The sequence below is a fragment of the Engystomops pustulosus genome, chromosome 6 (genome assembly GCF_040894005.1).
Source record: "Engystomops pustulosus chromosome 6, aEngPut4.maternal, whole genome shotgun sequence".
Classification (NCBI taxonomy): domain Eukaryota; kingdom Metazoa; phylum Chordata; class Amphibia; order Anura; family Leptodactylidae; genus Engystomops; species Engystomops pustulosus.
Window position 1 is genome coordinate 49,263,992 of NC_092416.1, and position 15,070 is coordinate 49,279,061.

At 41.3% G+C, this 15,070-nt stretch overlaps 1 protein-coding gene and 1 long non-coding RNA gene across 4 annotated transcripts in view; one reads left to right on the forward strand and one right to left on the reverse strand.

Moving 5' to 3' along the window:
* Positions 1 to 15,070, forward strand: part of CFAP74 (cilia and flagella associated protein 74) — a 151,831-nt gene that overhangs the window by 37,526 nt on the left and 99,235 nt on the right. For 2 of the 3 annotated variants that reach the window (XM_072155986.1, XM_072155988.1), the window contains exons 2-4: positions 13,179 to 13,323; positions 13,898 to 13,990; positions 14,591 to 14,684. In XM_072155986.1, the coding sequence (XP_072012087.1) occupies positions 13,179 to 13,323; positions 13,898 to 13,990; positions 14,591 to 14,684 (332 nt within the window). The remainder of the gene's footprint in view (positions 1 to 13,178; positions 13,324 to 13,897; positions 13,991 to 14,590; positions 14,685 to 15,070) is intronic. The other variant, XM_072155989.1, reaches the window with a different exon arrangement.
* On the reverse strand, positions 5,980 to 11,662 carry LOC140135034 (uncharacterized). The gene is made up of 2 exons (XR_011856451.1): positions 9,281 to 11,662; positions 5,980 to 6,205 (listed from the first exon to the last, which is right to left on the reverse strand). It is a non-coding gene; the product is annotated as an uncharacterized lncRNA (long non-coding RNA).

Consider the following 15,070-nt stretch of genomic DNA (forward strand, 5'->3'; position numbering starts at 1 on the left):
GATCCTTTGCTGTTCTCATCTTCATCTTCTTGCGCCTTTCCTTCATACGGCATCTCCCCTTCACAGATCCACATTGGAACTTGTAGCTAGCGCTACACTATGTTATAATTTATTGTTAAAAGAGAGAAAAAAACACAGCCTCCCCTCCTTAATCTTCACCCATTCCTCTTCTCATCTCCTTTTCTTCTTGTGCCTTTCTCTTCTCTCCATGTATCAAGCTTCAAAGCTTGCGGCAGGTTTATCTAACTGTTGAAAAGGAATAAAACACTGCTCCTATATCACAGACACATGTTTACCTCTATCTTCCATCCTGGACCGTCTTCCCTTTTCACTTTCCTTTTTTCGCGCCTTTCCTTTGTACTTTGTCTTCCCTTCACAGATCTGCCCTGGAGCGTGCAGCTAGATATGCTATCCGGTTCTGTAAAAAAAGAAAACAAACCCGGCCTACCCTATCTTTTTCCTTGACCCTGGATCCTCTGTTCTTCTCATCTTCAACTTCTAATTCTTTTGCTTCCTACAGCAGCTTCCCTTTATAGATCCACCCTGAAACTTGCAGCTTGACTATGCTATCCTCTTCTGTCAAAAGAGAAAACAAACACAGCCCCCCGCCCCCCTAGGCCTCAGGAACATGTTTGCCTCTAACCTTCTCTTGGACCCTCTGCTCTGCTCTTCTCATCTTCATCTTCTCAAATGAGCATTTGTTACCTGCACGTTCGCTTATATAGAATTATAGTCACTATGACATCATGATGATGTCACAATAGGACCAGAAGGCACATCCTGCTCCACTGCAATCATTGATAACAAGTAATTACAATATGCCAGTCACATTGGTCACACTCTTATCATTTTTAGACCTAAAACAGGGCCACCTCATTTTATTAGAGTAACTAAATTTTCTCAGATTATCCAAATTATACCTAATTTGAAGCTTTAACCGGTTAAGGACCGGGCCATTTCCCGTTTTTTCATTTCTATTTTTCACTCCCCACCTTCAAAAATCTATAACTTTTTTATTTTTACACGTAAAAAGCTGTGTGACGGCTCATTTTTTGCGTAACAAACTGCACTTCATAGTGATTGCATTGAATATTCCATGCCATGTACTGGGAAGCGGAAAAAAAATTCCAAATGCAGTGAAAATGGTGAAAAAACGCATTTGTGTCGTATTCTTGTGGGTTTGGATATTACGGCTTTCACTTCACGCCACAAATGACGCATCTTATTTATTCTTTGGGTCGGTACATTTACAGGGATACCAAATTTGTATAGGTTTTATAATGTTTTCATACATTTACAAAAATTAAAACCTCATGAACAAAATTTTTTTTTTTATTTTGCCGTCTTCTTGTGCTTATAACTTTTCCATACTTCGTTGTATGGAGTTGAGGGTGGTGTCATCTTTTGCGACTTTTGATGATGTTTTCAATGATATTATTTGACTGTAAGGACTGTACGACCTTTTGATCACTTTTTATAGAATTTTTAATTTTTTTTTAAATGGCAAAAAAGTGCCAGTTTTGACTTTGGACGCGATTTTCCGTTACGGGGTTAAAGGCAGTGAAAAACCGTTATTATATTTTGATAGATCATGCATTTTCGGACGGGGTGATACCTAATGTGTTTATGATTTTTACTGTTTATTTATATTTATATCAGTTCTCGGGAAAGGGGGATGATTTGAATTTTTAGGTTTTTTTATTATATATTTTTTTTTTAACTCTTTTTTTATTTTTATTTTTACTATTTTTCAGACTCCCTAGGGTACTTTAACCCTAGGTTGTCTGATCGATCCTACCATATACTGCCATACTACAGTATGGCAGTATATGGGGATTTTACTCCTCATACATTACAATAGCTGATAGCACATTGTAATGAATGGGTTAACCCGAAGTAGCTTCGGGTCTTCGTGAGACCCGAAGCTACCATGGCGACAGATCGCCGCTCCCCGATGACGTCACGGGGAGCGGCGATCCTCGGAAAGATGGCGGCACCCATGCGCCGCCATCTGTTTGAAGCCGCCGGCGGCTTTGCCGGTGGCGATCAGGAAGAAAACACCCGCGATCGGTGCCGGCACCGATCGCGGGCGTTACCGGTAAGCCTTTGCTGCAATATGCAGCAAAGACTTACCGGCTATGGAGAGGGCTCGGCCCGCGAGCCCTCTCCATGCATCGGAACACGACCGAACGCGGTCGCGAACCGGTTAAAAGGATGACTTAAAGGGTGATGTTAGGACACCAAACTACCCACAAGTCCTTAATGACCAAGGGTTTAGTGTCTCCCATGGTTCATTAATTTTCCCTTTAAGCCTTTCCACCAAAAATGAAACGAAAAACTGGTATACTTACCGCAGTCAGGAGCTGTCAACAACTGCTCAGTGGTCCAGTTGAGGCCCTGTAGTACACCCCCACTTCACTGCCCATGTGCAGAAGATACAATACAAGGGCATTAAAGCTGGGCTGTTCTACTCTGGCTTCATCAAATCGGTGTACAGGTGCGAGGAGCACCAGATTTGAGTCCGATGTGCCTTATCGAACTTGTGTTCCCAGCTTGGCCATGTCCTGGTAGATCCTCTCCATCATGCAGCGCCTCGCCTTCACAAATCCACACTGGAACTTGCAACACGACTTTGCTATTCTCTTCTGAGAAAACAAACACAGACTCCCCTAAGCTGTAATCTTGATCCTGGATCCTTTGTTCTTTTCATTTTCACCTTCTTGCGCCTTTCCTTCGTACTGCGATTTTCTCCATGTACCCCGCTCTCCAGTTTGAAGCAGAAGCTATACTATTCTTTACTGTTGAAAGAGAACAAAAACACTGCCTCCCCTAGTCCGCAGCTAGAAATGTATTTCTATCCTGGAGCCCCCAGACTTATCTTCTCACACCTTTCCTTTGTATAGAACTTCATCTTTTTCATTCAGCACCACTCCCTTATGCACCTCTTCTTAACAAATCCACCCTGAAATTTGCAGCTAGACCTTTCTATTCTCTTCTGTCAAAAAGAAACAAACCCTCAGTGTATACCAATTACAGATGCCATAGAAATGTTTATTCCTAAGATACTGCCTAGAGTTCTGTCACATATAGGCCCCAAGGTACCAGCGATAGGTAATTCTATTGCTCCGGAAACCAGCTGTTCTAATACTGTTGTCTTCCTGTTGTCAGAGATGGCCCGCAGACACTGGGGTCAGGGTGCCACTTCTATAATCTATCCCACTGTTCTTACAGTACATACTGGGTTAAAGACTCTGAGACAATATAAGCAATTTATTATTAGTGACATCTCAGGACAGAGGAGAGCATGCAGGAAAACTTCAGGTTTATAGTAAAACTTTAGCTTCCCTATGACTGAGCTGTCACTCCAGTCCACATTATGGAACATCGAAGAACCCTGGTATTGTAGACAGTGATTGGGGTGCTGGAGATAGCAGGGTGCTTGGCAATTTTATACAGTCCCATAATATACTGGGAACCCCTGACTTCAATATTTTTGTGCCCCCCACCGGTATCCATTCCCACGGGTGGCTGGGAGAATGTCCCGGGTTCCCCCCGCCTCCCCTGGTTTTTCCCACCTCCTCTTGGTCCCGTACATTAGAGCTGCAGCATCAGAACCAGGAGGAGGCAGGATCAGCCCCTGATACCTCTTCACATGATGTCTGGACGAGTCGTGTGCGGATTTTGCTCCGCCCCAGCTTGCCCCGTCCCCTCGGTGAGTCAGTCGGAGCCCCGGAGAAGAGATATTGCCTGGGGATAACGAGGGAAAATATATATTTTTTTGACTTTTTTCCAAATTTAACTGAATAAAAAGTAATTTGGCGAAAATGTTAATTTTAGCATCACCATCTTTTCATATGCATAACTTTTTTATTTTTCGGCTGACAAATCAGGTTAATGGCTTATAATTTGCGAGAAATGCTGTTCTTTTTAGTGGTCTTATTTTAGAGTGTGTAAGAGTTTTTTTTTCACTTTTAAGAGCATTTATGAAAGGGTAATAATTAGAAATTTGCTTTTTTTTCAGAGAGTTTTTTTCGGTTGTTTTTTACGGGGTTCACTTAGTGGGTCCGATAATGATTCTGTTTTATTATGCAGATTGTCACGGACTTAGCGATACCAAATATATGGGGGTTTTGTGTAATTTATTCAATTTTACTGAATAAAAACAAATTTGGAGAAAATCATGTTCATTTTAGCATCACTATTTTTTCATATGCAGAACCTTTTATGTTTTGGTTGACGAATCTGGTTAAGGCTTATTTTTTGTGAGAGGAGTTGTTCTTTTTAGTGGTCTTATTTTAGAGTGCGTAACATTTTATAAATCACTTTTTAGAGCATTTTTTGAAAGGGATTAATTAAAAATGATCTTTTTTCGGAACATTTTTTGTGTTTTTTTTAGGTGTTTACTGTGTAGGTCCAGTAATGATTCTGTTTTATTATACAGATTGTTACGAACGCGGTAATATGTGGGGTTTTTATTTGTATTTTTTATACTTTATTAAGTGTTTTTATGGGAAAGTGACAGTTAAGGGGCTTATATTTTTATGTATTTATTTTTTATTTATTCTAATATTTAAACTTTACTTTTTTAACGTATACAAACTTGAACTTGAACCAGCAATGCTCTGATCGCTGGTTCATGTACAATAGACTGCTCTACAATACTTATTCATTGTAGAGCAGTGTAAACTGTCTCAGCATGCAGACGCATGCGCAGACAGTTTACAGTCAGACCTGGACAGCCCTCGGGGCTGGCCAGAAGTAGATCGGATCCCCTGGTAAGCCGCAAGGGGGATCAGCTCCATAAGGGGAAGACCCTTTCACACTGCTGTCATGCTTGATGGCGGCGTGTAAGGGGCTAACACTCACGGTCGGAGTCAGCTCCGATCGTGAGTGTTGGAGCGCGGTGTCAGCTTTGATATACAGCTGACAGCCTCTGCTTCTAGTCCTGGCTCCGTTCGTGAGCCGCTGACAGAAGCAGGGATGTTATAGCACGTCCCGGTACGGGAAGTATCTTCCCGCAGGGATGTACTATAATGTCCTGGTGCATGTAGGGGTTGAAGGATGCCTGCCACGATGATTTCAGACACCAAACCACCCACAGGTCCTCGTTTACTGTTGTTGAGTGTCTTAAATAGTACAGTTTTACCCTTCGCATCTGCAAAAAAAAAACCCCAAACAGATATACTTATCGTGGTATGAAGCTCTCATTGTCAAAGTGCAGCGGTGCAGTCAAGCCCCTGTAGTACACCCTGACTGCACTCATGCTGAAGGAATGGCATTGAAGCTGGGGTGTACTGTTCTGGCTTCATTGAACTATTTTGCACCATAAGTAATTCTGATGTGCCTTATCTCTAGGTTTGAGATTTTTTCTATAGCTGCCACAGAGAGAGCAATAACAGGGCGATTTGGGATGCTAAACCATAGTTCAGCTATCCAGGAGAGGAGTCTACATCTCAACACTACACAAACTGCGGCCAGGTAATGGCCCCTTTGGAGGTGTATGGCGCACGGGAAAGTTGTGTTTAGCAAATGTGTCTTACTGATCTGAGCGATGCAACTGGGCCCAACTCGTTTCCTACTCGTTTTTGCACTGCTGCCACTTAGCTACTAATGAAGAGGAACCGTTCCTCCTCTCTTCTCCACCAGGCCAAAAACTTTTCATGTGCATTAGATCTTACCAGTTCTAGAGAACATGTTGGAAAGAAGGTTCACACATCTGTTTGAGAAATCAGGTGCATGTCCATTCAGTTTATATCTATTATTGCAAATATCTTGTGGTATATGGCATTTCAATGACCAGTGTCATAATTTATATAGTGTATGAAGTACGGATAAACCCCTTGGGTTACCAGGCAAAAAAATTGATTCCCATATATTTTAGTATTATCATGTAGAAGCGATTGTCTGTGAACCTGAGAACCAGTATAAACATTTTCTCAAATGCTATATAAAATTAAGAAATGACAAGAAGACAGGGCATTTATTATTAAACACCATTTATTAAATACATTTCCTACCTACACCTAAGCCATTAATCCAGAAGAAGGCGAAAAACCTGGACAGGGAAAAAATTCCTTCTTGACCCCAAGAAAAGGCGATCAGTTCTAGAACCCTGGATCAAGGCTGTAATAAATATAACTAATCCTATCTATAATATCAAAAACAAGCAACGGTAGATGTCTTGTGTTTCTAGCTTTACCATGACCTGCTAGCAGTGGCGTAACTACCGCCGTAGCAGCCGTAGCGGTTGCTACGGGGCCCGTGAGGTTCAGGGGCCCGGGGATTCACGCTCCCTGCAGTGCTTTGCCACGGCCTGGGGTAAGTGGTCCGGGGCTGCAATGCCGGATCGTGCCCCCGGGCCCCTCCCTCTCTGTGCATCTACACGTCTCCTGAGCCCGGCCGCCCACCCATCCACCTCTTTCCGGGATCCCTGCCTGCTCATATCCTTGACCTGCCCCCCAGCCACCTCTCTGACCCGCCCCCCTCATCTCCCTGACCTGCCCGCTCATCAGCCTGCAGGGCGGCACAGTTGATTCTCTGCCCCCCCCTTCCTCCGCTCGGCCCCCCCTTCCCCCGCTCGGCCCCCCCGCCCCCCCCTTCCCCCGCTCGGCCCCCCCGCCCGCTCGCCCCCCCTTCCCCCGCTCGCCCCCCCCCCCCGCTCGCGCCCCCCCCCCCCGCCGTCTGAATGCATCTGGACACCCACCTGAACACCTGCCTGAACACCCATACAGCTCCCAAACTTCCTAAAAGGTAAGTATATACAGATGTATTTATCTGTATGTCTATATGTATTTATCTGTATGTATATATGTATTTAACTGTATGTATATATGTATTTATATGCATATACTGTGTACATATGTATATACAGTGTATGTGTATATACAGTGTATATACAGTGTATATGTGTATATACTGTGTATATGTGTATATATGTATATATTGTATATATACTGTGTGTATATGTGTATATATTGTATATATACTGTGTATATGTGTGTATATACTGTGTATATGTGTATATATTGTATATATACTGTGTATATGTGTATATATTGTATATATACTGTGTATATGTGTGTATATACTGTGTATATGTGTATATATTGTATATATACTGTGTATATGTGTGTATATACTGTGTATATGTGTATATATTGTATATATACTGTGTATATGTGTGTTTATACTGTGTATATGTGTATATATTGTATATATACTGTGTATATGTGTATATATTGTATATATACTGTGTATATGTGTGTATATACTGTGTATATGTGTATATATTGTATATATACTGTGTATATGTGTGTATATACTGTGTATATGTGTATATATTGTATATATACTGTGTATATGTGTGTATATACTGTGTATATGTGTGTATATTGTATATATACTGTGTATATGTGTGTATATACTGTGTATATGTGTGTATATACTGTGTATATGTGTATATATTGCATATATACTGTGAATATGTGTGTATATGTGTATATATTGTATATATACTGTGTATATGTGTATATATTGTATATATACTGTGTATATGTGTGTATATGTGTATATATTGTATATATAGTGTGTATATGTGTATATATTGTATATATACTGTGTATATGTGTGTATATACTGTGTATATATTGTATATATACTGTGAATATTTGTGTATATACTGTGTATATGTGTATATATTGTATATATACTGTGTATACATAAATATATATATATATATTGTTTATGCATATTCCGTGTATACAGGCAGTCCCCGGGTTACATACAAGATAGGGTCTGAAGGTTTGTTCTTAAGTTGAATTTGTATGTAAGTCGAAACTGTATATTTTATAATGGAAGTTCTAGAAAAAAAATTTTCTTTTGCCCCAGTGACAATTGGAGTTTCAAAATTTTTGGTGTAATTGGACCAAGAATTATCAATAAAGCTTCATTACAGACATCTTACAGCTGATCATTGCAGTCTGGGACTATAATAAAGCATCCAGAGAGCTTCACCAGAGGTCACAGTGGGCAGAGGGGTCCGTCTGTAACTATGGGTTGTCTGTAAGTCGGGTGTCCTTAAGTAGGGGACCGCCTGTATATATATGTAAATCCTATGTATATGTGTATATATGCATCTACTATGTATACATGTATATACTGTGTATAAATGCATTGAAGCAAATACTGTATTTTTACATGCATATATTTATATTAGCATATATATATATATGATGTGTGTTTTTGTATGTGGTAAGTATGTATGCTGTATATACTGAATGTATGTGTATATTCTGTATGTATATGCAGCATGTGTGTATATGGTGTTTTTATCCTGCATGTATGTGTATATATGGTCAGTGTATACTGTATTTGTGTATGTATGTATATATGTATATATATATATTTATATATATGTGTGTGTGTGTGTATTGTAAATGTATTATATGTATATAATGTGTATACTGTATGAGTTTGTATATACTCTGTGTATTAGGGCTCATTCACACTGCCGTCTGCGGGGCCGTACATGCGGCCGCAAATTTGCGGCCGCATGTACGTCCCCATAGACGGCAATAGCGGCACGGCGGGGATCCGGTGCCACACATGTGTGGCACCAATCCGGGCCGCACACCGCAAAAAGATAGAGCAAGCTCTATCTTTCGGCGGATGTGCGGCCGTGTGCCGCTATTTCCTATGGAGGGAGGAGGGGTCACCTCCTCCTCACCTCCAGCACACGGCGGTATGCCCGCACGGCGGGCATAACGCGTGTGAATGTACCCTTAGTGTATAAATGTATAGGAGTGCATAAATGTGTGTATATAAGTGAATGCTTGTATGTATAAGGGTGTGAGTATACGAGAGTAGAACTTTATGTGTGTATATAAAGGTGCGTATGTATCAGTGTATAAATGTGTGTAATTGTATAAACATGTCTGTATAGGGGTACCTTCCCAAGAACATATGGGGGACGTATATCTGGCCGCAGATTTGCTGCCGGATATACTTCCCCCATAAGCTTCTATACGCCAGGGCTCGGCACGGTGAGCACAACGAGTACTCACTGTTTTGAGCAAAAGAGAGAGAGCGTGCTCAATCTATGGCCGTAAGAACGACCATGCGGCTCTATTCTCTATGGAGAGGGGAGGGGTGAGCCGCGCTCACCTCTTCTCCTCTCCAGTGCGCCCGACGTGTGCCTGCCATATATATATATTTTAAGGGGAAGGGGGGCCCCATGCAGAAATCTGCTATGGGGCCCAGCCTCTCCTAGTTACGCCCCTGCCTGCTAGGTTTTTTCCTCTTCTTCACCGATCCACGCTGGAGCTTTCAACAGGACTGTACTGTCTCTTCTCATCTTCATCTGCTTGTGTCTTTCCTTCATTCAGCCCCACGTCTTCGTACAGAGTCTCCCCTTCACATATCTGCCATGGAGCTTACAGCACGACTATACTATTCCTTACTGTTGAAAAAGAACACAAACACTGCCTCCCCTAGGCCTCAGGAACATCTTCACCTCTTACCTTCTCATGGACTCTCTACTCTTCTCATCCTTTGCTCCTTTCACCTTTGTCTTCTTACACCTTTCCCTTACAAAGCGCCTCTCTCCACACATCGCGCTTTAAAGTTTTCAGCATGACTATATTCTTCACTGTTGAAGAAGAACACAAACACTGCCTCCCCTAGGCCACAGGAATACCTTTACCTCTTACCTTCTCATGGACTCTCTACTCTTCCCATCCTTTGCTCCTTTCACCTTTACCTTCTTACACCTTTCCCTTATAAAGCGCCTCCCTCCACATGTTGCACTTTAGAGTTTTCAGCATGACTACATTCTTCACTGTTGAAAGAGAACACAAACACTGCCTCCCCTAGGCCACCGGTAGAAGTTTATTTCTATCCTGGACCCACATCTTCATATTCTACCGCCTTTCCTTTGTAAATCACCTCCCTGTACAGGACTTCCCTGGAGCTTGCAGCAAGACTCTGCTACCCTCCTCTGTCAAAAGAGAGCACAGACACACTGCCTCCCCTAACCTGTGTCCTTGATCCTTTGCTCTTCTCATCTTCATCTTCTTGCGCCTTTCCTTTATACAGCATCTCCCCTTCACAGATCCACACTGGAACTTGTAGCTAGCGCTACACTATGTTATAATTTACTGTTAAAAGAGAGAAAAAAACACAGCCTCCCCCCCCCCCCTCCTTATTCTTGACCCTTTCCTCTTCTCATCTCCTTTTCTTATTGCATCTTTCCTTCATACAGCTCTTCTCTCCATGTATCAAGCTCCAAAGCTTGCGGCAGGTCTATTTAACTGTTGGAAAGGAATAAAAACACTGCGTCTCCTATGTCACAGACACATGTTTACCTCTATCTTCCATCCTGGACCGTCTGCCCTTTTCACTTTCCTCTTCTCGCACCTTTCCTTTGTACTTTGTCTTTCCTTCACAGAACTGCCCTGGAGCGTGCAGCTAGATATGCTATCCGGTTCTGTAAAAAAAGAAAACAAACCCGGCCTACCCTATCCTTGGTCTTTGACCCTGGATCCTCTGCTCTTCTCATCTTCTAATTCTTTTGCTTCCTACATCAATTTCCCTTTATAGATCCACCTTGAAACTTGCAGCTTGACTATGCCATCCTCTTCTGTCAAAAGAGAAAACAAACACAGCCCCTGCCCCCCTAGGCCACAGGAACATGTTTACCTCTAACCTTCTCTTGGACCCTCTGCTCTTCTCATCTTCATCTTCTCAAATAACCATTTGTTACCTGCACGTTCGCTTATATAGAATTATAGTCACTATGACATCATGATGATGTCACAATAGGACCAGAAGGCACATCCTGCTCCACTGCACTCATTGATAACAAGTAATTACAATATGCAAGTCACATTGGTCACACTTTTATCATTTTTAGACCTAAAACAGGGCCACCTCATTTCATTAGAGTAACTAAATTTTCTCAGATTATCCAAATTATACCTAATTTGAAGCTTTAAAAGGATGACTTAAAAGGGTGATGTTAGGACACCAAACTACCCACAAGTCCTTAATGACCAAAGGTTTAGTGTCTCCAATGGTCCATTAATTTTCCCTTTCCACCAAAAATGAAAAGATAAACTGGTATACTTACCGCAGTCAGGAGCTGTCAACACCTTCGCATTGGTCCAGTCAAGGCCCTGTAGTACACCCCCACTTCATTGCCCATGTGCAGAAGATACAATACAAGGGCACTAAAGCTGGGCTGTTCTACTCTGGCTTTATCAAATCGGTGTACAGGCGCGAGGAGCACCAGATTTGAGTCCGATGTGCTTTATCGAACTTGTGTTCTCAGCTTGGCCATGTCCTGGTAGATCCTCTCCATCATGCAGCGTCTCGCCTTCACAAAACCACACCGGAACTCGCAACACAACTTTGCTATTCTCTTCTGAGAAAACAAACACAGACTCCCCTAACCTGTAACCTTGATCCTGGATCCTTTGTTCTTTTCATTTTCACCTTCTTGCGCCTTTCCTTCATACTGCAATTTTCTCCATGTATCCCGCTCTCAAGTTTGGAGCAGAAGCTATACTATTCTTTACTGTTGAAAGAGAACAAAAACACTGCCTCCCCTAGGCCGCAGGTAGAAATTTATTTCTATCCTGGAGCCCCCAGACTTATCTTCTCACACCTTTCCTTTGTATAGAACTTCATCCTCTTCTACTACATTCATTGATTAGAAGTAATTACAACATGGTTGTCACATTGGTCACTCTTGTACCATTTATATGGGTATTTAAAGGATCAGAATAAAATAAAACAAAGCACAGACAATAAAAGGGGTAAGGGGAGGAGTTTGTATAAACTTTCTAGGGCACGAAACCTGCAGGACCCTCTTGGAGAAAAAAAAATCTATACTCACCTTTGGCTTCTTCTCCCCGGCCCTGCGGCACTGTCTTCTCCTCTTCCGACCTGGGAACATACACCATGATGAGGCTGTGTCGCGGCCGCGTGTCATAATAGTGTATGCACCCAGGCCAGAAGAGGAGAAGACGGAGTTGTGAGGCTGGGTAGAAGAAGCTGAAAGTTAAGTATATATATATATTTTTTAAACTCATGGTGGATTATATAGGGCCAGGGTATGGGGGGTTTGTGGGTACTGTGAGCCCCTTGGCCCCCATTTTTGGTTGGAAAACGGAAGGGCCCTTGAAAACGGTCCCACTAGACCCCCCATGATGGCGGCCCTGGATTGTTGTCTCAGCAGTTCTACCCCTGCTGATTAGATTGTTATCCTCTGTCTTGTAGATAGAAAATAACATGCAAACTTGGTATGTCCCCTAAAGCTGTATAGGATTGGCAACAAAGTGCGGATAAAAGATTTGAAATGGATGAGGTCCACACTGTTTCTTGAATAGGAGTAGTTTCTTAATTAATCCATGGCATAACAGCAGTTACAATAAAATGCAAGATTTTTTTTTTTATGTTACTTGAGATTTATTTTTGAATTACTACTGTTAATACAAATAATACAATAAGACTGTAGGTTATATAGATAATAGATTGATAGAACAGCAAATCGGTTGTAACCAAACAACAGACATATCAGAAATATGGCTGAATACATTGTTAAAGGGGTATTCTCGCCTGGACATTCACATTCAGTTTGATAAATCTTCCATATATAAACATTTCTTCAATTAGATGTTTTTTAAAAAATGTTCCCGTGTGAAGATAATTTCTCATAAATGTAGTCATGTGGTCCCTTAGAAACAAGACTGTGTCCTTGGATACGGCCACCTCTGCTGGAGTGATTTCACAAAGAAACAAAAGGTTTTTATATATGAAATGTCCGGGAGTTACTGCAGGTCCCACAGCCATCCTATGTTAATGATCGCTGAATCCTGGTGGTCAGACAGGACTCAATAGTGCATGTCTGGCAACTGCTGCCCAAATGTGAGGTAGTCGTAACCGAGGAAGCTATCTGGTTTCTAAGGGACAACATGGCTACATTTATGAGAAATTACCTTCACACAGGAACATTTTTTTTAATAACATTCTATTGAAGAAATGTTTATATATGGAAGATTAGTGAAACTGAATGTGATTGCCAAGACGAGAATACCCCTTTAATTACAGATTAAATCAAGCTACCTTGGTATTAACGATTGTCATTTTTGTTTCTTCTTTGATAAATTTAATTTGTACAGGTGAATATTACTTTTAGAAATATGTCTTTAGACATGGATGAATCGATTGGTTTTGAAAGTCCAGAAGATGAAACAGAGATGGTTTCATATTTTGAAGAGGAAAACCTGCCAGATTACCTCTGGACTCAGGAGGAAAACATTAAAGGTGAAATGTCATGTTCTAGGATGGAGAGTATTATTGAAAATTATGGAGACTTTGTTACGTGTGACAAGGATATGTGGATATCACACCCCAGGTAATCACAGCCATGCCTAGTTGCTATGGGTGTGAAGCTGCCCATCAATCAACACCAAATGGAGCATGGCAAACCTAAAGTTTGGGTCCACTCATCTTTAGCCACCAGTTTGAACAGACCATATTAGGCCTACTTTCACTGAGCAAAACATTTAAGACCACTTTTGCCACAAATGACTACAGATTTATGCTGTAAAAAGATAAATCTAACCCATTGGGGGACATGTATTAAACTTTTGCCTTGCCTTTTTCTTTAATGTTTGAGACTTTTCATGGTACTTGTGTTAATTTGCGACTTTTTTTTGCGCCTAAAACAGTCTCCCTTTAAAGTCCAGTGTTCCCTGAGTTAGCACCTGAATCCAGATGTAAAAGTTGGTAACTTTTTTAAAAAAAGTTGCAAAGTTTTGTGAAAATCTACTTCTGCCCCTGACCAGGTGTAGATATTAGCTTGGAGCTGATTACGACTTTTTGCTATTTTTTTTAGCCCAAACGCCAAATGTATCAATAAGGAAAAATCGCTACGATACATCTGACCAGCAGGAAAGCCAAGAAAAGTCCCAAAAAATAGACAGACAAGGTCAGACTTCTGATACGTGTGCCCCATTGTGTGTTTCTGTTGTAGGACCAAAAAAAATGTTGACAGCCCCAGGACAAACCTACCATCTCATAGACTCATTGGACACCCATTATTGTAATGCTATTGTTTTTAGAGTCCACGATGCAGTTATGAAGGTAGCCTTTGATGATAAAGTTTGTATCCTTGTCATAGTATTAGGTTTAAAGAATATTTGAGTATGTGACAATGACTTACCCAACCTCTACTCAAACATTTGTAACCTCGGTCTGAAAACAACAGACCCGTGATCCATTGTTTGTGATCAGTCAGCTCCCTCATGGGGCTATTGAATCCACAGGCGTGTGTATGAGCCCATTGATGGGAATTTGTATATGTGCTATCCTTTGAGAAGATATGGCTTCTGTAATGACAGTGGACTGCAAGACAGGAATGTTACTAGTGATGAGCGGATCCGTTAAAATGCGTTGTTTACATATTTTGCCTGCATTCTTTAAAAAGGAATTGTATTAGATGTTTACTTTCCATTTTCTTTCACCGTACCTCCGCAGAATATAATTATGTGTTTATTCATGCAGTCTATTGCTTCTTTTCTCCTTGAAGATGATGAATTTGCTTTCGGAGACACAACAGAAAAAAATCAGCTTCAAGATGCCGCAGATGTAATAAGTGACAGCTTGGATTCAGAATCTAACTGGTACGCAGATCCGGGCCGGCCGACGTCTCAGCGTGTCATTTATCTCGGGAATGCATTATGATTGTTGTGATTTCACCATAGCTTTTTATGATGCACACAGGAAAATAGATAGCAAACAATAACCATTCCATTGTTGTTTTATGCTATTTTTATGCAGTCGTCAGAGCATTAAACTCTGGTGAAATAGGTTGAAGCTTCTCGGAGGCTTATTCAGAGCGCAGGTATGCCTGTTTATTTGAAGAGTAGCTACTAAATGAGCAGTTTCTGCTGAACCATTACAACGCTGACAGTTGATACTAGGGGAGATCTAGAGCTGGCTGAGCATAGGAATAGCTCAATAAATGGACTCTATGATAGAAAAACATGCAAAATGGAAATAATGAGTC